This window comes from Miniopterus schreibersii, assembly GCF_964146895.1.
Source record: "Miniopterus schreibersii genome assembly, chromosome: 14".
Classification (NCBI taxonomy): domain Eukaryota; kingdom Metazoa; phylum Chordata; class Mammalia; order Chiroptera; family Miniopteridae; genus Miniopterus; species Miniopterus schreibersii.
The window spans coordinates 38,186,830-38,210,455 of NC_138114.1; the positions used below are offsets into that span (position 1 = coordinate 38,186,830).

The following is a 23,626-nucleotide window of genomic DNA, read 5'->3' on the forward strand; positions in this document are numbered from 1 at the left end:
CGGCCCACCTTAGGGCCCAAACCTCCCAACTCCCCCCACAGCACAGAGCCGCCCCGCAGCCTCCCTCCCGCCCAGAGCTGAGGCCTTCTGGCTGTGCACTCTTCATCCCGTTACCTCCACGCACCAAGTTTCCCTCTTGTGTCAAACTCTTCTTAAGCCTGAATTTCAGAGGTTGAATAAATTCCATCAAGTGGTTGTGCTGCTGTTTACTTATTCTCGCCCCTTGCTAGTCCATTTCCCAGCAGTGATGCATGAGGGGCCAAGGTTATCCACCAAAGCTTGTTCTCGCCAAAGCTTGTCGCCAAAGCTTGTCGTCTGTTTTAACTTAGCCGTCCTAGTGGGTGTGAAGTGCTATCTCATGATTTTGATTTGTATTTCCCTAGTGGCTAATGATATTCAGCATCTATTCATGTGCTTTGCAGCCATTTGTATATCTTCTTTGCAGAAATGTCTATTCAAATCCATTGCCCAGTTTAAAATTAGGTTAATTATCTTTTTTGTTAGTCATAAGAGTTCTTTATATATTCTGGACATGAGTCCTTTATTAGCTATATAATTTGCAAAAGTGTTCTCCCATTATGTGTTTCATCTTTTCACTTATCACTTGTAGCACACACGTTTTCAATTTTGATGTAATCCAATTTATCTATTTGTAATTATGTCCAGGTTTTTGTGTCAACATAAGGTTTTATTTCATTTGGGTAAGTACTTAGGAGTGGGAAGGCTGAGCTGTTTGCAAAGTACAGGTTTAAGTTTATATTAAGCTGTTGAACTATTTTCCAAAGTGCAGGTACCATTTTACACACACCCCCCCCCCCCAGCCATACTGAGAGTTTTAGTTTTTCTGTAGCCTCTTTAGCATTTGATATTGTCTTTTTCTAACTTTAGCCATTCTAGTAGGTATGTAGTGGTTTTTATATATGTATCTCATTGTAGTTTTAATTTCCATTTTCCTAATGATGAATGATGTTGAACTTCTTTGCATGTGCTTATACCCCATCTATATTTCTTCTCTGGTAAAGTATTCAAAAAAATTGCCCACTTAAAAAATTAGATTGTCTTGCTTCTTATTATTTATATGATTTCTTTATGTATTTGGATACAAATTCTTTAACAGATATCTGTTTTGCACTTTTTTGCAGTCTGTGGCTTTGTCTTTTCATTTTCTTTACAGTGACTTTCAAAGAATAGAAATCTTTGTGCCTTTTTTTTGGTATGCTGTCTAAAAAATCTTTGCCTAAGCCAAGGTCACAAAGAGTTCCTCCTCTGTTTTCTTCTAGAAGCTTTATAGTTTGAGGTTTTGGATTTATGTCTATGATCCATTTCAAGTTGGTTTTTGTAGATGGTATGAGAGAAGGGTTCATTATTTTGCATATAGATGTACAATTTTTCTAGCTCCATTTGTTGACAAAATATCCTTTTTCCACTGAATTACTTTGACACATCTATCTCAAATCAGTTGACCATATATGTGTGGATCTATTTATGGACTCTCCATTCTGTTCAATAAATTTGGAAGGATTCAGCTCACATTAAGGATTTTATTGATTTTTCTTAAATAGCTTTTGGTTTCATCAGTTTTCATTTCTCTAATTTCTGTACTGATATTTACTATTTTCTTTCTTCTGTTTACTTTGGATTTAATTTGCTCTTCTTTTTTTTATAATTTCTTAAGGTAGAAACTGACCTGATTTGAGACCTTTTGTCTTTTCTAACAATGAAGTTTACTGCTATAAAATTCCCTCAAGATACTGCTTTATCAGCACCTATAACTTTTGATATGTTATGTTTTAATTTTCAATTAGTTCAAAATGCTTTCTAATTTTTCTTTTTCTTTTTTGACCCATGGGTTATTTAGAAATGTGTTATTAATTTCAAAATATTTGGAGGTTTTCTAGGTATCTATAGATTTCTATTTCAATTCCATTTGGTCAGAGAATATGCTTTGTGTGACTTGAATCCTTTTAAATTTACTGATATAGTCTATCTTGGTGATGCCTGTAGCAGTCTTAGAGGCTAAGTGCTGAAGATGGCAGAGAACCCACATCAGTCTGGATCCCTAAAGGACTACATGGAACAGAACCACTGCCCACCTTAGCCCCATTACCACCAATTGAATTTTACATGATCTGTGAGCAAGAAATAAACTTCAATTGTGTTAAGCCATTGAGATTCTGGAGCTTACCTGTTATTGCAGCTATTAGTTACTTTAACTAAGATAGACAATGACATCTAACTTGAATAATAATATTTAATTTCCATTTAGAGTACTTGAAGCAAAGCTTGTGGGGGAGAGAGGAGAAGGAGAGGGAAGTATACCATGAAATCAAAGATCCCCAGCATGTGTTTGTTCCAGGCAATCAGTCTGAAGGTCAAGGTGTAGCATGGACAACAGTGACCTCCCTTTCCCCACAGAACACCCTGAGAACTGAAAGTTAGAGTATTCACATTTTATTACTTACAAAACATTTCCTCAATATATAAACTACCTCATGAACCCAAACTCTCTGCAATCATCAGGCTCATATAAACCTTAATATAATCTGTTTTCTGGAAGAAAATATTAACACCTGTTAAGTCCTCTGCACAGAGAAGAAACTTTCCCTGGGAGGTGTTCCTGCCTCATTTTGCCAACTTCCAGATCAATAAAACTAAGGTTTCTTTTTGCTTCTTCCAAAAATATAATTTATTATATAACATTTACAACTTAAAAAAGAATCCTAGAAGATTTTCATGAATAATGATTAGAAGAGTAATGTTAGGCTGCAAGGAAAGCCCACCTTTCTTTCTGCTGGGTGCATGGGATAGAGGGATTTATTCATGAGCCAATCGTTTGGAGCTTGGCCACTGCTCCCAGGGCTCCGAGGGGCTGCTCTGGCATTTGGGAGGAAGTCGGTACCAAAGCATTTGATTTGCTTTTTTGGTGTTTTGGCTTACTTGTTTTAGAGTGATATTTGTGAATACTACCCATGGGGCAATGATTAATGCATTTTTTATTTAGTCTGGAAAGGTGAAGAGAAACTTCCATACCTCTGGGTGGTGGAGAGAGGAGGAGCACGAGTGGGTGCCAACTGGCTCTGCCACTTACCTCCAGGACTTTGAATATCAAGACTCATCACCTGTTGTGGGTGGTGGTGGTGGTGGTGATGGTGGTGGGAGTGGCCCTTTAAATTGTTCTACAGGACAATAGAGACGAAGAGGAGGGGACCAGGAGGGCCACTGGAGGGCCAAGATGAGCCTGGATTCGAAAGTCTACAGCCAAGGCTGGTCACAGCCCAACTTGCTACTTGTCAGAGTTGTTAGTTGGCTTCCCCAAACCCGAGGTGAACTGTCCTGGGTGAAGGCACTACTAGGGTTCTCTGTAGGCACACACAAGATGTTAAGAAAGCTAACTGTGGGCAGCACAAAGATAAGAAAAAGTTGGCCATGACCGGTCCAATGAGAGAGAGCATAATGCATTGAGAGCAAGCTTTGGAATCCAACAGATCTGGGTTCAAGTCCCAGCCCTGCCACTCTGCTTATCTGGATGGTTTTGGATAGATTACGTCTCTGGTCCTCCCCAAATACTCACTGCCCAGGACTGGGATAGGAAGGCAGTTACAGAAGCCTTTGTGTTCCTGTTAGTGGGTCTGAGAGACAGTGATTGTAACGTTCCAGTTGTTTGGGCCCCATAATAACTGTTTCTCTTTGAGAACCCCTTACTATCTTATTTTCAATTCTGGTACATCCTAAGAAAAGATTGCAAATATTTCTACAAACAAAACTGAATTCCCTCTTGGTACAGCAGATTTCCCTGGGCTCCAGGGTGAGGACAGAGCGGCTGGCAGAGGTGAGGCTGTGGACCTGGACAGTAAGTTAGTAGAAGAGAGCAATTGGCAGTGTGCAGGCTGGGTCAGTGGTGCTGAGGTTGGGGAGAAGGGGAAGGAGAGGAAACCGTGCTCCATAAATGTTTATGCCCATTCTTCCCTTGCCTTCTCCAAGCCATATCTCTATTATTTTTGGTTCCTCTATTGCTATTTCAAATGTTTAAAGTCCTTCCCTGTTTCAATGTTTTTATCCACCTGGTTCGCCTTTGTTTCTGCAGAGATTTATATACTGCCCTTTTGCTTTCAGAAATAACCCTGCTCTTAATGAATTTCCAAGGTGAGTCCTGCAGCTGCATCCGTCCCAAACACACCGGCCTGGGGTGCACGCAGTAGAGCATACCTGTGGATGCTGGGCCTGGCCTGGACCACTGGCAGCTCAACAGTTCACAGTCCTGCAGGATCCTCTCCACTGCCTGACCCCAGGAGGCCACAGAAGCCCAGTGGGGGCTTCGCAGGCAGATTCCACCAACAACCTCTGTCCTGTGGGAGGTGCAGGGCTTGGACCCAACTGTCTGGGGAGGGGCTGGGGCTGCAGAGGGCAAGTGGGCCTCTGGGAATTGTGGTTCTGGGAGTCCCAGGCCTGTGTCTCACTCTAGCCCAGTTCTGGCATTTTCAAGCTATTCTCTATCTGGAGATAATGCTAATATCCCATAGTTGCAGCTTTTTCAGGGCACTACAGGAACTGGGACACTCTCTCCAAATAACAATGAGAATTTGTTCTGAGCCTTTGCGATAAGAAAGGAGAAAGAAAATCATTCCTAGAGGCAGAAGGAGCAGAAAATCATCTTAACAAAAGACACAGATTTCTCATTATCAGGCTTTCAAATAAGCACTTTAGAAACCCATTCTTTGGTTTAAAATAAAGTGGTTCTTAAGTCTTAGATTGTCTCAGCCAGGTCCTGCTTTAGGAGGAAATATCTGATCTGGAAGGCTGGTGGGTGAGCTCTTTTGTCCCAGGGCCCAGTCGGGCAAGCTGCTCCCAGATGATGATGGTGGGTGCTGATGCTGAATTCTGCCACAGGCCAGCCTTTGCGGGAAGTATGATAAGGGCATCCATAAGAAGGAGGCATCTCCACTGATTTAGTCATTATCCCCACCCCAAAATGAAAAATCCAGGATAGATGCTTTGCACTAAAGTCTCTATGGGATGTGATTTTACAGTGACTTTCTCGGTTTCCTTTGAACAATGCAAGTACTTCTAACGTGAGACAGTTGCAAAGTGAGAATTGCAGGGCTCCAGAGATAAATCTCAGTGATCCCCTTCTCCCTTTTTATCAACTAAAAGAGCAAAACCTCTTAGGAGCAGCTTCTAATACATAGAGAAAGCAGCAGCAGGAACTACCTATATTCTGCACACGTGGAGGCTTTGTGAAAATTGGCGCTTACAGAAAGTGTGTCTGAGTGGAGCTTTGGAGGTCCTGGCTGGACTGAAGTAGCAGAAGCTGTGAAGAGGTGAAAGGGCGAGTCTGTGAACTAGGCAGCCATTGAGCGTGGTGGTTAAATGAACAAGTTCTCGATTGTTCTGAGCTCAGCAAACCGTTGCCCCAGGTGACCCTGGGAAAGGTCTGGACACTCTGCATGACTTACAGGAAAAACAGGGGCTACTGTGTATGTAAAGCAAAGAAGCCCAGGGCTGGGCCTGCAAGGACCTCAGGTTGCTCTGGTTACTATCAGGGGCCCTGCAGCTCTGCTTGCACCAATGGATAGAAGAGCTTCTGATAAGAGTTTGGGGAAACAATCTCTTGGTCTCTCATTTCTCTTTTTTCACTCTCTTCCTCCCTTGGGCTCGTCCTCTGTAACCTCTCTCCTCCTTTCTCTCTCCCCTCTCGGAGCTGAAGCTTCAGTGGGAGGTAGACCCTCTGAGTGGCCTCCCTCTCCAGAGCTGCTTCCAGGCTAAGCCACCCACTGACTGGGTCCAGCCGGTCCCATCTCCCCTTTCTCGCTGCACCTTCCGTGTGCTGTTCCTTCTGTACCTAATAATAAGCCTGTCGAAACCATATGCACTCTCTTCTTTACACGTACAATGAGCCTGTCAGCTTCCCTCTCCCCAACTTGCAGTTCCCCAAGCTGAGAATCCTCTGCCTCCTCTCCTGTTTCATCTTCCCCCTGTCTCTCACCCTACCGTTCACTCTGCACACTTGGCCTAGTCCTTACCTAACTCCTTGGCACCTTCGGCAGTCTCCCTGGCCTCTGGCCTCAGCAGTCCCGCCCCTCCCTCCCCTCCCCTCCCCTCCCCTCCCCTCCCCTCCCCTCCCCTCCCCTCCCCTCCCCTCCCCTCCCCTCCCCTCCCCTCCCCTCCATTCCTGTCCTTGGACAGCAGCAGAAATTGCATCGCTCCCTTAGTTGGAACCCTGACATTATCAAATATCTCCTCCTTTTAAAAGAGCATCACTCATGTCATTTATCCTGAGAAAGAAGATCCCATCCGCGGAAAAGGAAGTCATTTCAGAGGCAGATTGTTTGCAAAGACCCCACAGCCCAGACAGAAGGTCCTCACGATGAACTTCCACTCGCTCCACTTGCCCCCTTCCAACTGGGAGCTTTCCACCCACCACCCAAGGTTTTCCCATCAGCCCTGTCTCCAGATTCCGCCTTCCCCATAACCGCTAACCGGAAGCTGTGTCCACTGCTCAAATAAGCTGGTCTGGGACAGGAGGGGCCTGGTGGTCTTCAGTGACCAGATTGGATTTCTGCCTAGCAAACGCACCGAGAGGCACACAGCTACTCGCAAAGAGGCAGAACGATTAGTCAGCTGTGTCCTACGGTGAGGACCTTTGACCTACACCTCTTTTATTTTTTAAATGGTTTTGGGGCTTATCCTTAATAAATATTCTTTCAAGTCTGAGGCGGGTCTGATGATCTGCTTTGTTCAGTTGTTGGTGTGTGCGCATGTGTGCTGGTGGTGTGATGTGCTTTCTCTTTGCACCGAAACTGCCCCCGCACAGCCACACGGCGGATGATGGTCACTTTTTGTGGTGCCTAATACACTGCTCTCCACTTAGCGAGTATTGTCGCCTGACCCCCACTGCAACCCTGGGGAGTCCGGATCCACAGAGGAGTAGAACCTTCTTATGAAGCCTGGAGTATGAGTGCAATTTTACTTTTGAGCACCGGCTTCCCAGAGGAGTAGCCAGTGATCGATGCCACTGTCAGAAACCCAGATGCACAGGCTCATACATCAGCCAGGAAATGACACGGAGCTCACCCCGCAGGCCGGCGCTGGCTCCCCGCGGCCCCCCTCTGGGAAGGGAGCTCACAGGAAACCGGCGCAACAGCGGGGAGCAGACGGAGGAAAGGGGCTGGAGGGGACGGGGCTCTCAGGCCCACCCGGCTTTCTTCCTTGCCATCTTCCGCTGAGGGCGGCGGCCCAGGCGAAGGCCTGTAGTGATGCCGCCCCGCGGCCAGCACCGTGGGGAGCTGTCCCGTCTGTCCAGGGAGTGTGCTTCAGCTTGGTTTCGCGGTACACGAACAAGGATACGTACAGCTCTGCACATACCTTCATCCTCACGTAGGTCAGGCGATGTCCACATTCCCCTCTGGGGTGGATGTGAACTAGCCGGGCTAAGCTTGTGCTATCTCGGGAGAGCAAGTCTATGTTGATCCCAGCAGGATGGGGCAGCAGAGGCTGGTTTGGTGCTAGATGCCTGAAAAGTAAGGATACTATTGGGCGGAAGGGTGGAAAGCAGTCCAGCAGGCGCGCTGGAGCTTCGTGAGGGCGAGGGTGGCTTATCGGTAGCGGCAGGCCAAGGCGTTGACATTCTTGACCACATAAAAGCCCATGGTGACTGGAGGGATGACCAATGTCCGGCCTGCTCGCAGGGGGCGGGGCTTCAATTCTGGGAGCGTCCCATCGTCCACCATCACCAAGGGCTGGCCGTTCAGCTGCACTGACCTGTGGTGAGGAAAACATCGTGGAACTGGTTATTGCATTATAAGGGACCATTGCAACAGAGCCTGGGCAGCCCCAGACGGCTGCCTGTCTGTCTGACACGCACAGCTCTCACTGACTGACACTTGCGATGCCCAGGCTCTCACCTAGGGGCTTTATTTTAATAACATATTCAAACATCTCAGCAACACTCTGAGAAAGAAACTCATGATCCCCTTTCTACCTGCAGCGGTTAGTGACTTGCCAAGATCAGCTTGTAGGTCTGGAAGCCAGGATTTGAACACAGGTTGTCTAGCTCCACAGACACATCATTTAGATAAGTGACAAATCTCTGAGACTCAGAAGCGGAAAAGTGTTTAGTGCTTATATATATATTAAATATGTTTTTATTGATTTAGATGGGGGGGGAGAGAGTGAGAGAGAGAGGGAGAAACATTGATGTGAGAAACATTGATTGGCTGCCTCCTGTGTGCACCCTGACCGGGGATCAAACCCGAAACCTGGGCATGTGCCCTGACCAGGAATCAAACCGGTGACCTTCGGTGCATGGATGGTGCTCAACCAACTGAGCCGGGGCTCATGCTTATATATGTTTTAAGTCATAATAGCACTTTAGTTAGACCTGTGGCCTGCTGAACAGGCTTAAAATGATTTCCGGAATCTTTTATTTAACTTGAGGTTTTCACTAATTTACTTGATAGCTTAGAGAACTGACACCATATTACTTGTATAGGGCTGTTCTGAAGGACAGAGATAGCTAACAACTCTCTTTTTCTAATCTAAGAGTGAGTTTTCATATCTAATATTTAACGATGTTTTCTCTTTTAGCAATACAATGAGGTATAAAGTGATAAAAGTGGGCATTTGTGATCACAGTTTACCTATCCTGCCTGTTTTTTCCTCCTGGGCAGCAGCACCCTTCACCCTGAGAAGGGGCCACACGCACAGTGCAGTTAGAGAGCGAAGGGGAACAGACGACCCGTGCTTGGCCTGCAGTACAGAATCCAGACAACTTCCCAGCTGTTCCCGACTGGGGATTGCTCGCACAGCCATGTACCCAGGTTGAAGCTCAGCTTTATGGGTCAGTAGAAAAGGCCAGAACCAGGCCACCCGCTGGAAATAAGGCTGTGAGTTACCCTCAGAAAATCAACATTGCATGGTGAAGACTGTTTCTGGGCCTTGCCCAACCTTCAACTGCAGTGATATCATCTGAGCAGTAAAGAGAATAAATGTTGGAAATTGATACAAAGGTCTTTGTTTAGTGTTCCTTCTGTGCTGTGAATGATAGGTTTAGAGAGAGATAACCAGACTCAGGCCCAATGGAGCAGTGGATTCCCAGAGATAAGTGTGTTGTGAGTTGCTCCCCATGGAGAGTGAGGCAGAGGGGCAGCTCCCGGCCAGGCCCTCCATGAGTAAGTCTGGGCCGAGTCCAGATCTGACAGGCCAGAGGGGGCAGCCCACTCTTCTCGTTGGTATGACTAAGGAGTGAGTGAGGAGGAGACTCCTGTACAGAGCCAGGCCCGCCTCTGGGGGTGGGAAAATCTAGGTCTGAAGATTAGGTATTGACTCCATCAAATCTGCTCCAAATTTGAGTGATTCTCTCTGGTGAAGACAGTCTACTCATTGGTGTGGGAGGCAGGATGAAAGAGGTGTTTCTGTTGCAAAAACAAAACAAAACAAAAATGCAGACAGGTCTTAACAGTGTATTTTCACTATTTTCCTTCAGGTGGTGTGACTATCCAACAACCACACGTATGCACTGTCAAACACAAGCTCAATGATACTAATTAACCTTTCCAAAGCATACTCGCATGTATCACTTCTCTACTTGAAAGCCTTCACTGTCCCTCTCAGATGCAGAATTAGGTGCAAGCTCTCCCCTTGAGGAACTAGGTGTTGCCCTTTTAGATTCAGGTGATCCCAGAGTACTGGCACCTCTGGCTTCTAGGCAATGCAGGACCGAGTGGGACACAGGCAAGCCTTTTAATTTCTATACTAATAAGGAGTAGTTATGCTGGAACAGGCCCCATTCTGATTTCCTTATTGGCTGGTTAAAAAGCTCACTCGGAGTGGGTGGACCCAGGGAGCACGGTCAAGATTCTGGACTGATCTCTAATTCCAGGAGCCCGACTGCTAACTTGCTCGACGGTTATGGAAAATCTCTCAACCTCACGTCCTGCAGCTTTTGCATCTGTGAGACTGCACAAGGCTGTAGTGGGAATGCAATGAAATAAAAATATGAAAGTGCTTTGCAAGCCTAATGAGCCATGTAAGTGGGAAGTGGTGTTTTTGTTATACTTTTCATTGCCGTGATGGGTAGATACACTTTTTGGTCCTTAGACTTGAGTGCTCTGTGGCAATGACTACTTTCCTGGCTCCCCCAGCTGAAGGCTTCTCTTCCCTTGGCTTCTATGTTCGTTCTCTCTCTTCCTCTCTCTCTCCCTCTATTCCTCTCTCTCTCTCTCTCTCCCTCTTTTCCTCCATTTCTTTTGCAGGGGGGCTGCTCTCTTCTACCTGCCTCTCAGATGTTGGGGTTCACGGTCTTTGTCCTCGGACCTCTTCTTTTTCCATATTACATACACCCCCTGAGTGCCGTCACCCACACCCAGGACTTTATTATCTACATGTCCATGATTTCCAATCCCGCATCTCTAGCCTAGACCCCCCTAACTTATGTACCTCCACTTCAAAGTTCCTATGTCTAAAGCAAAAATCTTCTACTCAGACCCTGTCCTCTTTTCTGCCTTTTTATCTTTGTGCTGGTACCACCGTCCTCAGTTACCTAAGCCAGAAAGCTAGGCGCCATCTGATATTTCTCCCCCAGTTCCTACATGTAGGGTCCTTAAGTCCAATCAATTCTAGCTTTTAATACTTTTCACATCTGCTCCTTTCTCTCCATTCACTGCTATTACTTTAGCTCAGACCCCACCCCTGCACTTGCCACACTGTTGCCCTAGTGATCTGGGCTGTCACTGCTTCAAGCTCTCCGGGGACTCCCCATCCCTTCCACTCGAACAGACACGCAAGCCCAGCTCCAGCTACCTCCCAGTCTCCGATCACGCCAGTACCCTTACCCCAGTGCTGACTCACTGTGGGTCACAGACCCCGGGAGTGTGTGTGGGATGAGTTGGCAGTTTCTGTAAGGATTTCATCAATATATGCATGAACAAAGATTGTTTTACAATGAAAAACTAGTAAGCCTTGCACATAGACAAGATAATATTTCTCAAATGTGAATGCCAGTAGGCACTGTTGGGATTAATAAGACACATGTTAATTTAAAACTGTAATAAAATTCCCAATACGATTTTTTGGGAGGATGAGGGCATCATGTGCTTTTTTTCAAACCAGAGTTCTTAGAAGGACAATGACTCTAATGCTGACATTACAAAGGAAGTCTCTCCCTTTCCAAAGGCCCGCACCCCGTCTCAGCACGACATGACCAAATTACTAAATGACTTGGAGTTCAGCTTCTGGGTTCAGTTTCAAAAGAGTTCTCTCTGTTGGATTGACTGCTTGGGTAGTTGTAGAGCTTGCTCAGGTGTTGCTCCCTCTGGGGAACCTTCCCTGACCCCTGGGTTAAGAGCCCCACCTCTGAGCTCTCTTGCACCCAAAATTTACCTATAACCCCCTCACTGAATTGTAGTGATTTACTTGCTCTGTCCTTCACTGGACTGTGGACTCAGTGCAGAAAGGGACTGTGTTTTTGGTCCATAAATCCTCGGTGCCTAACAAGATGTAAGGCACAGTGAATGGACTTTTGAGGCTCTTTTGCATTATTTCTGGCCTTCTTGGGTTGAGTTTCTCCAGTTCCCAAGAGGCTCCTGGGAGGCTCGTTGAGTGTCTTTATAGATTTCATTAACACAGCGATTTTCTACCTTTTCCAGCTCATGGCACACATAAACTAATTACAAAAATTCTGTGGCACATCAAAAAATACATTATATTTTTTGTCAATCTGATAAAAAAATATATAGGTATCATTTTGATTTATTTACACTGGTAGGCTATTGTTGTTTTGGCTGTTGTCATTTTTTATTTGACAGTCTAAGGGAAAAGAGGTCAGTACCCCTGACTAGTCGGGTATTGCATGTTTTAAAAATTCTTGCGGCTCACCAGTGTGTCTGCCAGGGCACACCGGCTGAAAATTGCTGCATTAACATACCAGTTGCTCTGGCTCTCAGTGGCTCTGGAAATGTTAGATTATTAGTGATTCTCAGTCTCTCACTAGATAACCGTATCCATCCTGAAACAAGGCCACTGATCATTGCTAGTGCTTCTCATTCTTAAAAACCACCTATATCACCAAGTCTTAGCTCAGCCAACATGAGTTATTTTTTGGGATCCTGAGTCCTCAACTGTCCTTATCTACAAAGTCCCTTCATTATGAAGATGGCCCGTGTGCTTACCATCTCCATTCTATTTTTCCTGTTTACATTAAAAAAAATTATCCCGTTACCCAGTGACATTATATCATGCTAAATATTACAATATTTCATTTTTATGCATTGAAGAATTTAAAAATTTACAAACATAATCATGTTAATGATAAAAAATCACTGATTATTGAGCACTGTCTATGCAAAAGGTACCACACTATGATTTACATGGACTATTGCATTTTGTCCTTACAACTACCCAGGCAGGTGTCAGCATCCCTATATTGCAGGTGAGGAAACCAAAGCTTAGAGGGGTCTAGCACTCACCTAAGCCACACAGCCAGTAAGTGGTAGGGCTGAGACTGCACTGCCACCCTTCACCACAGTCCTATCTGGCCTTCCTTGTGATCACTAAAGAGCCCTATATTATTATTATTATTATTATTATTATTATTGTAACTTTACTATTGAGATGAGGTCAGAGAGGCTAAGTGGTCCGGGCAAGGTCAAATAGCCAGTAGGTAGCTAAACTAGGTCTCAAATTCAGGCCCCTTGACACCTCTTTCTACTGTTTCATTTTGTTCTCCAATTCCAGATGGCACTCACCAGGATCGTGTTTCTTTATTTGAAAACCTTTCTTAGCATATTTTCATTATATTCTGAGGCCTTCTTAATGCCTATGACCTTTCAAATCAAATGCTAAATGATCCAGCCTATGTTGAACTATTTCCCTTAATTCCCTAGCTGTTGAGGGCATTTAAATTATCCAAATATTAGGACAACTGGGTTTTATCACCATCTGTTTTTACAAAGGCTGAGTTACTTTGCAGTTCCTAAAGTTGTTTTGTCTGTTTTGCATGCTATTTGAAATGGGATTCAATGTCTCAATTTGGAGTCAAGCCCTCTGCTCCTCAGGTCTCTAAGGGAGCCTCTTGGCCTGGTCACCCTCCTTCCCCTGTCCACCACCTGTCTATAATCTCTGGTCTTCAGGTCTTAGCATCGTTTTCGTTAGCAGATGACACTGCAGCAAGCTTTCAACTGTTCTGAGGTCTCCTAAACAAGTCCAGTGAGAACGCTCTCTGACAGTCTCGACAATAATCTGCTGGACTCTGGCCTGGCCCCGGGTGGACTTTCGTAGGGGCAGAGACAAGGGAAGCCTGCGCATTATTGGCAGCAGCTTTGGGACCTAGTGTCTGGTTGAGGCTGGCATACTTGGAGCCTTGAGTGGGAGGTGGGAGGTGAAAGGACTCAGAGGTAACCAGTTCCACCTTAGCCACTTTGAGAAAGCGATTTTTTTCTCCAAGGTTGGGTTTCTCAACCTGTAAGACAGGCTAGATGAACTTTAAATTCCTTCTGGTCTGAACATTTTCCAGGCAGGTGGCCCAAAGCCTAACAGCTAGCCTGTGGCAGAGTTTAATGCCAAATTCAGAGCGATCCTGCACAAACAGAAATCTGATCATAACATTCACCTACCTAATTGTCCAGTGGCTCCCTGCTGATCTTAGAATATTGTCCAAAGTCCTTACAAGACCCCATAAACAAGTCCTTCTACACACTCCTCCAGCCCCTTAGAGGTTCCCTGTAGCTCCTACCCATTCCAGCTCCCCACCTCCGAACACCTTTCCTTCTGTGCTGCAACTTCTCCAATCACAAGCTCTCCAATCTGCCTAAACCCTTCCCCATACTCTTTCCCCCCTTCCTGCTTCCTTTTCCTGGCTAACTCCTACTTGTCCTTCAGGTCGGGGTCCCTCCAAAGTGCTCCCATATTACCCAGCGCTTCTTGGGCCTCAGCACTCATCACACGGTCTCTCCACTAGACAGGAAGAGCCTGTTTCTGCGCCATTCGTCCTGCATGCTCCTTCCACCAGCTCACAAAGAGGATTCTTGATGAAAGGACTGGATATAAATAGGTGGGTAGCAGAAAAGACACTGGACTGGAAGCCAGAGACTGGAGTTTTAGTCTAGACTCCACGAGCATGACATGTGCAGGCCTAGATATGTCACCAGTCCTCTCTGGTCTCAGCTTCTGGCTTGTTAAATGATGAGGGGGAGGGAGGGAAGGACAGGAGGAGTGGGGTGGAAGGGAGGGAGAGAAAAGGGAGTGAATGAGCCGGAGTGCGTGACTGGGGGCACACGGAGGGGGAGGCAGGGGTATCAGCCCCTCTACAGCCCGCACACCGAGTTCTGACACTCCCGTGTGCTCCCCCGGAGCCACTAGAGGTCACTCTTGTTCCACACAGCGGAGCGCGGAGCCGACGGGGCGCGGGCTCCCGGGTCGCGGAGCGCGCGGGTCAGCCTGTCCCCACCGCCGCGCTGCGGCCCCGGGAAGGCCGCGGGGTGAGCCCCGCGCCCGGTCTCCGGGAAGAACTAACGCCAGGGTCAATCAAATCCCAACAGAAACTTCGCTGCAGTCCTCTCGGCAGCGGGTCCCCGTGGAATGGGGCCAGAATTAAGGGAACGGTGCGAGCCGGACTGAGGTTCCCGCCGGGGTGCGGGCCTCCGGGCCCGCGTGCGGGGCGGGGGCCCGCGCAGGTGCAGGGCCGGCGGGGCCGGCGCGACTCCGGGGGGCCCGGGCGCCCCCGCCCCTCGCCAGCCGCGCACCTGCGAGTGCTTTACGGGACCCCGCGGCCCGGGGCGCCCCCGAGGCCCTGGCCGCGTTGGAAAGCTGGCTCGCGCGGCCGCCCTGCCCTCCTCCAGGTCAGGGGCGGGTTAGGGCCGGGGGGGGGGGGGGGGGGGCAGCCGGCCGAGCGGGGCCGCGCTCCCTCCCGCTCCGGGGCCGTGCATCTGGGGCCGCCTGGAGGGGAAGCGCGTTTGAAGGGCCCTGAGTGATCGCCGCCCCGCCGAGCGGGCTGCTCGGGAGAGGCCACCGCGCCGGTGTCCCCGTCCAAGGTCCCGCCGCACCACAGGCCTGTAGGACGCTCCGGACCCTCCTGGGCTCCGCCCCTCTGGGGTGCCGGCGGATGCTTCCTCCCCAGTGTCCCGCAGTGGCTCTCCCTGCGCTCTCTGCTCTGCCTGGAACCTGGTAGCATCTGTCAAAAAGCAAACTCTTCCCTCCGGGCCCCATCGGATGTGGCCGCCTCCACGGGGGCCGCATCCCAGAGCCCCAGCTGGAGAGGCACATTCTCTGCCCTCCCTTTTAGCACGCATCCTTCTCAGCTTTATTTTATCCATGTGTGGGAGCCATTTTGCCTGCTAAACAGAAATGTTTTCATTTCTTAATTTTTCAGTACCACAGGGTTCAGTGCCTTCTTGCCTGTGATAGTTCAGATTAATGCTTGTCAGTCAGCCTCTCTAGGAGTGCTCATGTGGCTGGTTAGACACTCCAGGCCTCTCCTCTATTATTAAAGAGAGGAGACCAACCAGAGAGAGAAAATGCAGACAAAAGCTTCCTGTTCCCCCTACCCCTCCAAACGCTCACATCACATATGAAGTTCCTGGCCAGAGACACTGGGCGGCTGATAAGATCACCCGCCCTTCATCCAGCCCTCTGAGGGCACACTGACCCAGTGAGGAGCTTCAATCAGGCTTCTGTATCACTGAGCAGAGAAACCACGAGGACTTCTTTATGCAAGCAGAGCTGGGGGATTTTATAGGCAAGTTGTCAGGAATGCAGGCTTTTCCTACTTGGTCAGGTTTGGGGGTCCTGATTTGATCTGTGTTCTATACAAGTCTGTGTAATAATTGTCCAAGCCATAAGGAGAGTCTATCAGTGCTTCTAATGGCTGAAAATAACTCAGCAACTTGGCAGACAAGATGAGAGCCCAGCTATAAGGAGCCTGGACTTATACTGATATTAACTCCCAACAGATGAGGGGATCATCCGGGGGCAGTTTGGGAAGAAAATTTGATTCTGTGACCATGTCAAAGCTCCATGTCATAAGCATATCACACTCATAGCACAGGACACAGTAGGAACCAGCTATAAAAGTCAGAGACTTGAATATGTGGTTAGCTCTGTTCCCTTCGCATTGTAGATTTGGTGCCATGGTCACCGACATTCACAAGTAGTGTGTGAGAGGCATTACTCACATTCCCACTGTTCTTTGTGTTGTACAGATGTAATTATAACAGATGTAGTCCTTACCCACTGAGAGAGAAAGCACAGAAACATGCAAATGTGTGGTCAGACACACTATAATTAACACATTACACAAGGAGAGAGAGAGAAGGAAAATCAACTTCTTGGCCTGGATTTCGAGGCCTTCAGAATACTGGCACCAATGTATTTTTGTGGACTTCCCCTTCACCCCCCAAAGCATCCTATATTCCAGTCACATGAGACAATGTGCCACACCCCCAAACAAAATGGCCCTTGAACTTTTGTACTTTCAAACCTTTGGTAAGCTCCCCTTCCCTCCAGCATTTCCTAGACATGTGACTTGTCATTCCAGCTCCTGCTAGATGGCCCTCAGCCTGGAAGATTTCATTCCCGGGTCAGAATTCATCTCTCCTTTCCTTACACTCCCACTCTCCTATATGTATACTCTTGTCGTTTGTCTTGTCTTAAAGTATCCTCTATGGGGAAGGACCAGGTTTCCCCAGCCTAATTGTGGGAAGCTGGAAGAGGCAGTCAGGGGGTGGGGTGGGGTCAGTCTGCAGGTGAGATGAAGAGAGTCAGGTAAGAGGGCAAGTGTGTGTGCGCGTGTGTGTGTGTGCATGCACATGCCTACATGTGCACAGACAGGTTTTTCCACATGTAACAGTATGAGATAGAGTCCATAAGCTATGCCCCAAATTAGCTCCATTACTATAAGATCATGGATACCTATTCAAATATGTTAAATCAAAGGGATAAATATCTCAGTTTGATAAGATTTTGACAATGTTCCCTATAATATCAAGTGCCCTGGTGTACACTCAAAAGGGAAAAATAAGACATCCCAAGTGGTACAGGTTCTTTCCAGGGTCCACAGATGTCAAAGTGCAAAGAGTGTGGTGGCTCTGAATCCTTGCTGAGATGAGCAGGCAAAAAGTAGTCTGCTAAGTGACTGCTGGGGTTTGGCAGCTGGTAGAGTTTGGCACTCTAGCCCTTTGTGTGGAATGAACCACATCCTGCTGTGGCCTCTCAATGCTTGGCAGCCAAAGAAATACCAATCCAGGGGCCAGGCCCTGCTATAGGGATGAGGTGGGTTAGGACTTTTTCAGTTCCCTGGGCCTTACGTTTGTCCATCACTCAGACCACACAGCCCCTGGAGTCTGTGGAGAAAGGAGAAGACAGGGGCCACTTCTTTCCAGTCTAACAGAACTGCCTACATGTTCTGCTCCCCAACTCAGTTTAGAATCAACTGCTGGGAAACATGTTAGCTTTAACCCAAAGTGCACATTTAGCAGTGTTTCATCTGAGTCACCTGGAGCAGAATGGAAATCTCTGCAACAAGGGTCCCCAAGTGAGAAGAGGTACAGAGAGGAGAGCACAGCCTTGATGGACAGCTATGCAGAGAGATCCCAGCGGCTGGGAGTGAGCTGGAAAAAAATGTATTCCGTAGCCTAAAACACCTGAAAAACTCTCAGAAAACAACAGTGAAAACCCTGGGTTCCTAAGCATCTGAATGTCAAGTCACTGAAAATATAAAACATTTTGTAATCCTCTAATCTGGACAGTGATCTGTACATTAGTACATTACTAATTGTGAAGTTAAAAAACAAACAAGAGCACCTTCGGGAAGTTGCGCACAGTCATGGAGAACCCCCGGGGGGCTCATGGCATGTTCACACCTTTGGCTTAGTGCCTGAATGAGGAACAGAATCTGGGTGAAATCAGAGATGCAAATCAGCAGGGATCTGGTTCCAGCCTTTTCTAGAGAGACAATGGTTCTCCACCTTGGCCACATATTTGAATCACCTGGGGAGCTTTAAAAAATACTGGTGCCTGGGTCTGAGCCCAGAGATTTTGGTTTAATTGGTCTGGGGTGAGGCTTGGGCACCGGGGTTTTTAAAACTCCCCAGGTGATTCAAAGTGCAGGCACGACTGAGACGAAAGAGTGGGAGCATGTCTGCAGCTGGGGGTAATGGGGTGTCGGACAGCTTTCAACCATTCATTCTGAATTCATTTTGAATAAAGCGGGCTTTTTTGAAAAAAACAAAAAAACAAAAAAAACCCTTTTAGAGTACCATGTCAGGAGGTCACATTTTTAAACCTAAACAGAAGATGTGAGCTTTTGAAAGACATGCTTTTCGTCGACTAGTCTGAAATGGGCATTTTTGGTATTTCAATAGAAGTGCTTTATTTAATGTTTCCCCTGCACCATGTACACTAGTGAGAGGACTGTGCTCCTCAGCACATACCAGGGAGGTGTGCGTGGTACTTTACAGGATGCATTCAGAACCGAATCGGATGAAGGCACTGCACAGATAAGGAACTTGGCATTACATATAAGTCTTCATATAAACAGATAGTCTCATATATGCCTATGTTTCTACTTTACAGTGTCTATTTGAGACTTTCTGAACTGGAACACTAACTTCCTATTCCCTCAGGCAGCTTGGAAGTTCCCCCTCGCAGGCACCTTTCCTGCCACTCCCTGCTCCCAGCCTCTGAAGCTTCCCTCTCCTCCTGGGGGCTCCGAGTGGCCTTTCCAAAGGGCTGCAGAGGATGTGGCTGCATCTGCACCAGTAGGGCCTTTGCTCCAGGCAAGGGGGAACCCTTACATTTTTAAAAAGGATCTTTTAAAAATGACATTTTAAACGAGCACCCAAAGCCCTGCAGGAGTGAACAGGTTTCCTCACACACTCTCAGCTTGAGCAGCACCACTGTGGATGTTCTTTACCTCTTATAGGACGTCTAAATGAATTCCTGATGCATTAAAGAAACGGAGATTAAAAAAACAAAACAAAAAAAGAAACTAGGAAGAAAATAAAGATACCTATTTATCTTATTTCAGAAATATACATACATAAAAAATATAAGTGGAATGGAAGAAGCCATAAGGCAAAAGATAAATAGATTTAACTATATAAAAAGGGAACACTCTGTATGTCAAGATAATACCCTAAAAATGAAATAGTTGGAAAATAGCAAATAAAATACTGGAGACAATATTTCAACACATATCATAGATAGCAAAGGGGAAATTGCCTTAATATTAGAAAAAAACTTACAAATCATTAATAAAACAGATAACACCCCAGTAGAAAAATATGCAGAGGACATAGAAAATTCATAAAAGCAATACAACACCAATAGACATAAAAATGTTCAACCTCACTGTTACTCCAAGAATACAAATTAATAAGAATACTATTTTTCATTATAAAGTTGGCAAAGATTTAAAAATATGACTACTGTGTGTTGATGAGGTAAATTGTAATTAAATGGTCACATTTCATACTTCTCAGACCTCTACAACTAAGCTTGTCTGAAATAAGAAAATTGAACTGTAAATCATATGAGATAAGGGTCTAAAACCCAGTGAATTCCAAGGCAAAGAGGGCAGAGCGCAATCACTAAACCAGGCTATTTGAAGAATGGGTGAAAGAGCTGAGAGTGTTCAGCTTAGAGACTAGAATTCTAAGGGGAGACATATTGAAAAAGTGTTATAAAGAAGGTATAGATTTACTCTGCTTTATTTTTCTAAAGCAAGGGAAGAAATGGGCCACATATCAAGGGGATCTTTCCTACAATCAGACCATCTAGTCCTAGAGTAGGCCAACTCATGAGATGAGCAGTCTCATCAAACAGAAGCTGCCAGGCTTTCTGTCAGGGATGTTATAGGAGAATCATCTTCATTTTAATAAGTGCAGAACTTCCACAGGTAGAGGGATTTATTTTAAAAAGAAACCAAATTAAATGACCCTAGACAAATGAAGATAATGGAAACCTGCAGGGAGTACATCTGGTCAACCTGAGTTCAACAACTCCAGGTACCAACTAATATCAGCAGTATAGAAGGTAAACACTTCGATGTCTTGAGCCTGCTGAGATAAATGGATCAAAGGCCCTTTGGTCCCAGAAAAGAGGTCTTCAGATTTTGTTGTTGAGTGAGTAAGAAGTCTTGGTATAGAATTCTTAGGGTTAAGATTTTTCCCAAAGCTCAGATCTGTCCAAGTTCCAAAATAAATGTGGTGCTTCCAGTTATCATCAGAGAGAGACTGTGGTGGGCCAGGTGGTGGCCAGCTCAGCCCTTAGGACTTTTCACACTAGCCAAGCTCTGAATCTGGAAATGAAGTATTGGTCTGTGGTCCGTTCCAACATGGACATGAAGTTATTTTTAAAGTCTTAGCACCTGGGAGTTCCTTGAGTATTTTCAGAACCGATTTGTTTGGCTAACATTAAATGACACCTCTCTAAAGGCATGCAGTTAGATGCCAATGTTTTTCTTTGATATTGAATTTAATGGGGGTAAAATCAAAGCAAAAGTTGTATCCCAGAGAGATGGGGAAAAAAAGCTGTATGTAGAATAGGGAGAAAAAAATTCATTTCTTCCCAGAATAGGCAATAAGATTCTTGGTTCATAGGATCCTTGTGATTCTTTCAGCTAAAATCATGGCAGCTGAAGGAGAGTGTCATGCAGATATGAAATTCAAACATTTAATATGGAACCTATTACCCCCAAGGCAGAAGTACTCTGCACCTCTCTCATGGCACCATCCACAGGCTGCTTCTCGCTCCTTGTTTGTTTCTAATAATAGAGAGGAACTCTTTCAGAGCCGAGACCTAAGAATCCCGTCCTCTCCTCCTCCAAACATCCCACATTAAATAGCTTTTGAAGGCCAGGTGCTGACATGGCCTGTCGTTAGGTCAATCAAGAGACATTCTGGTCTGAAGTATTCACATTAAACTTTATGTTCAGACTTTTCCCCTAGTTTGTCTACTTGGGATTCCTGAGTTCTTATAGTTATAAGGCCACAATTCATTTAAAATTTTAGCCAGATTAACTGCCACTGCATGTTAGACTGCTGAAGAGGAAAAAGTTATGTCTGGCACAAAAAAAAAAAAAAAAAAGTTGATGAATAGTTGAAGATATAAACTCTCCGGTATCCCTGGGAAACCTTTCCTTCCAGCATCTCTCCCTTACAGGTGGGCCTCTGAGGGTGGGCTCTAGGAGGTACAGGGCAGCTAGCAGTGTCTATGTATGGGGTCAAAATATAACATTTTGAGATCGATTTTTAGAGACCTCAAATTAAACCAATTTACAATCACTCCTGGTATTTAATAATCCCTTTATTTGAGAAGAGCATAGAAGAAATAGAAGGGAATCACCCGATTTTGCTATGAAGAAAATTTGCTTTTACTAAAATTCTGTGACTGGGAAGCAGAATCTTAGAAGCAGCTCAGAGTAAAATTTTTAAGAAGGATCTGAAACTAGGAATTGTGTAGAAAATTTAATGGAACTGGGGTGAGTTTAGCCTAAAGGAGAGAGCATTGCAGAGTAACCTAATGCTTTAAAAATGTATCCATTATGTAAAGAACCGAAGATGAAATTAATCCAGACAGTATCATGACAGACCTCAGTTATCCATATAGTATATTTGTCATTATGGAATTATAACTTTATATTACTGGACTCTTGGGGCAATATAGTGTTGAAGAAAGTAACTGAATTTGGGGTCAGGAACTGAATGCTAGGCATTTTCTAATAGTTGTGTGACTCTTGAGTAAGTCACTTAATGCTCTAAGACTCAGTTTCTTCAGCTCTAAAATGGGAGAGAGGCAGGAATTGTTCTACTTGCTTCATGGTACTGTTTAGAAGGTTAAATGAGATAATGGCTATTAAAGCTCTTTATTATCTATAAAGTTCCAGCCACAGGCACAGCAGGCCCCAGTGTTATATAATTCAGTGTTCTTATAAAATTCAGACAGAATTGAAACTGTGGGCACCCCTTCCCCGGAGGTCTTTAAACACAGAGCATCTCCTGGTCCAGATGTCCCAGCCACAGACTGTCTGAAGGCAGAGGAATGAACCAGAACACCTTGAAATGTCATTCTACTCCAGGATTCTCAGCATCTGCTGAGTCCCTCAGGTCAGTGTGTTGAAATACAAGGGCTGATGTGATAGAAGTTGTTTTCTTCTTTTCTAATTTTTGGGTAGTTTTCCATCTAAATGGAATTGAACAAGACACATATAGAAGAACACTGGGATCTAACCAAACACTTGCTCTTGGTTTGATTTTTTCCCCCCAAAAGTGAGTCGTCCCTTTTTTTTTGCTGTAAGCTGACTGGTTTGGCCTGACTTCATGTTGCTTCTCTGTTGAAAGACACTGGAGATATTTATGTCTGGGGTAGAATTGATTTCCTAGAGGACAATGTTTATTGACTTCTGATTATATGAAGCACTGGACAGATTCTCTCCTTCGTAGATTGTAGAGCTGCCCACGAAGATGCTCTTTGACTTATCCAGAAAGGGAGCTAGTGCTGTCTTGGGTGTGAATGGTCACCTTCCTCACAGAAAGGTGAGAAACCAGGGACATGACAGGGAGGGACCTGCAGCTGGAGATCTGCTGGAGGACACTGGCCTGATATTAGCACCATCTCTCCTGTAGCACAGTCTCTGTGTGGGGCCTTTCAGTGGCTTAGGGGAGCTACTCTGAGGGCGCGCACAGAGTAACGGGCTCCACAGGTGAAGTGGGGGGGGGGCATGGCAGGGAATTACAGAATTCTAGTTTAGTGGGAAACAGTACCTTGTACCTCAGCCTCCCACTGAGTGAAGGATCTTGGAGCCGCCTCGGAGGTGGCCATGGCTGCTCAGCCTCTGATTAACAGGCTTCCTCCTGAGAAAGCCTATCCTGGCCCTGGTCGGACTAGGCAAGCCTTGGGAAAAGGAGCTAATTTTGTGGTGAAATCTTTTTCTTTTAAATTGCACCCCCTGGTTTTCTGTGATTTCAGAGGATTCTAGGCCAAATCTGTTTTCTTTCAGTTAGCAGACCTTTGATTATCTGAGGAAAGTCCTCACAACTTACCTTATTTTTCTTCTCTGAATTAAATCTGCCTATTTCTTTCAGCCACCCTTGAAGAACACATGTTTCAGATACAGCATACCCTTCTCTTGTATACACTGAAGTTCTGTAGAAGTTTCCGTTTTCCCATCCTGGAGGGTACAGAGCACCCACCTTTTGTCTGGTTCCTACAATGAGAACTCTTATATAAAGAGTTGAGACTTGAGTGGTGGGACTTACGACTTGTTCACTCACTGAGAACAAGTGAGTGAACCTTCTTTATGGACCTGGGTGCTTGGACTATGCCTGCTCAGTGGCCCAAAGGGGCTTCCTAAGCAATAACAGCTGACAAACCTGAGCCCTGAGTTCACATGGAGATAACCCTTCAGAAATTTCAATATTTCCAGCCCCGATGGCAATCTACTAATCAAAAAAGTTTGCCCATGTCTCCCTCCTCCTGAGGCCCCAGGAGGGAACACCAGAACACCTGGCTGGTGGCTTGAAAGGTGCACTGACTTGCTCTGTGCCCTCTGCCAGGTTCTTCCAGACAGGAGCAATTGCAGGCTCCCCTGCTCCCAGAGCTTTCCCTCCCACTCTGAACTAATATGGCTTCAGACTGC

The 23,626-nt window shown here is 46.0% G+C and overlaps 1 protein-coding gene across 1 annotated transcript in view; it reads right to left on the reverse strand.

Annotated features, from left to right (window-relative positions):
- Positions 1-6,950: 6,950 nt before the first annotated feature.
- Positions 6,951-23,626, reverse strand: part of HPSE2 (heparanase 2 (inactive)) — a 408,005-nt gene continuing 391,329 nt past the window's right edge. Inside the window, exon 12 of the mRNA XM_081158111.1 lies at positions 6,951-7,758. Coding sequence (XP_081014237.1) covers positions 7,593-7,758 — 166 coding nt within the window. The 3' untranslated portion in view covers positions 6,951-7,592. The remainder of the gene's footprint in view (positions 7,759-23,626) is intronic.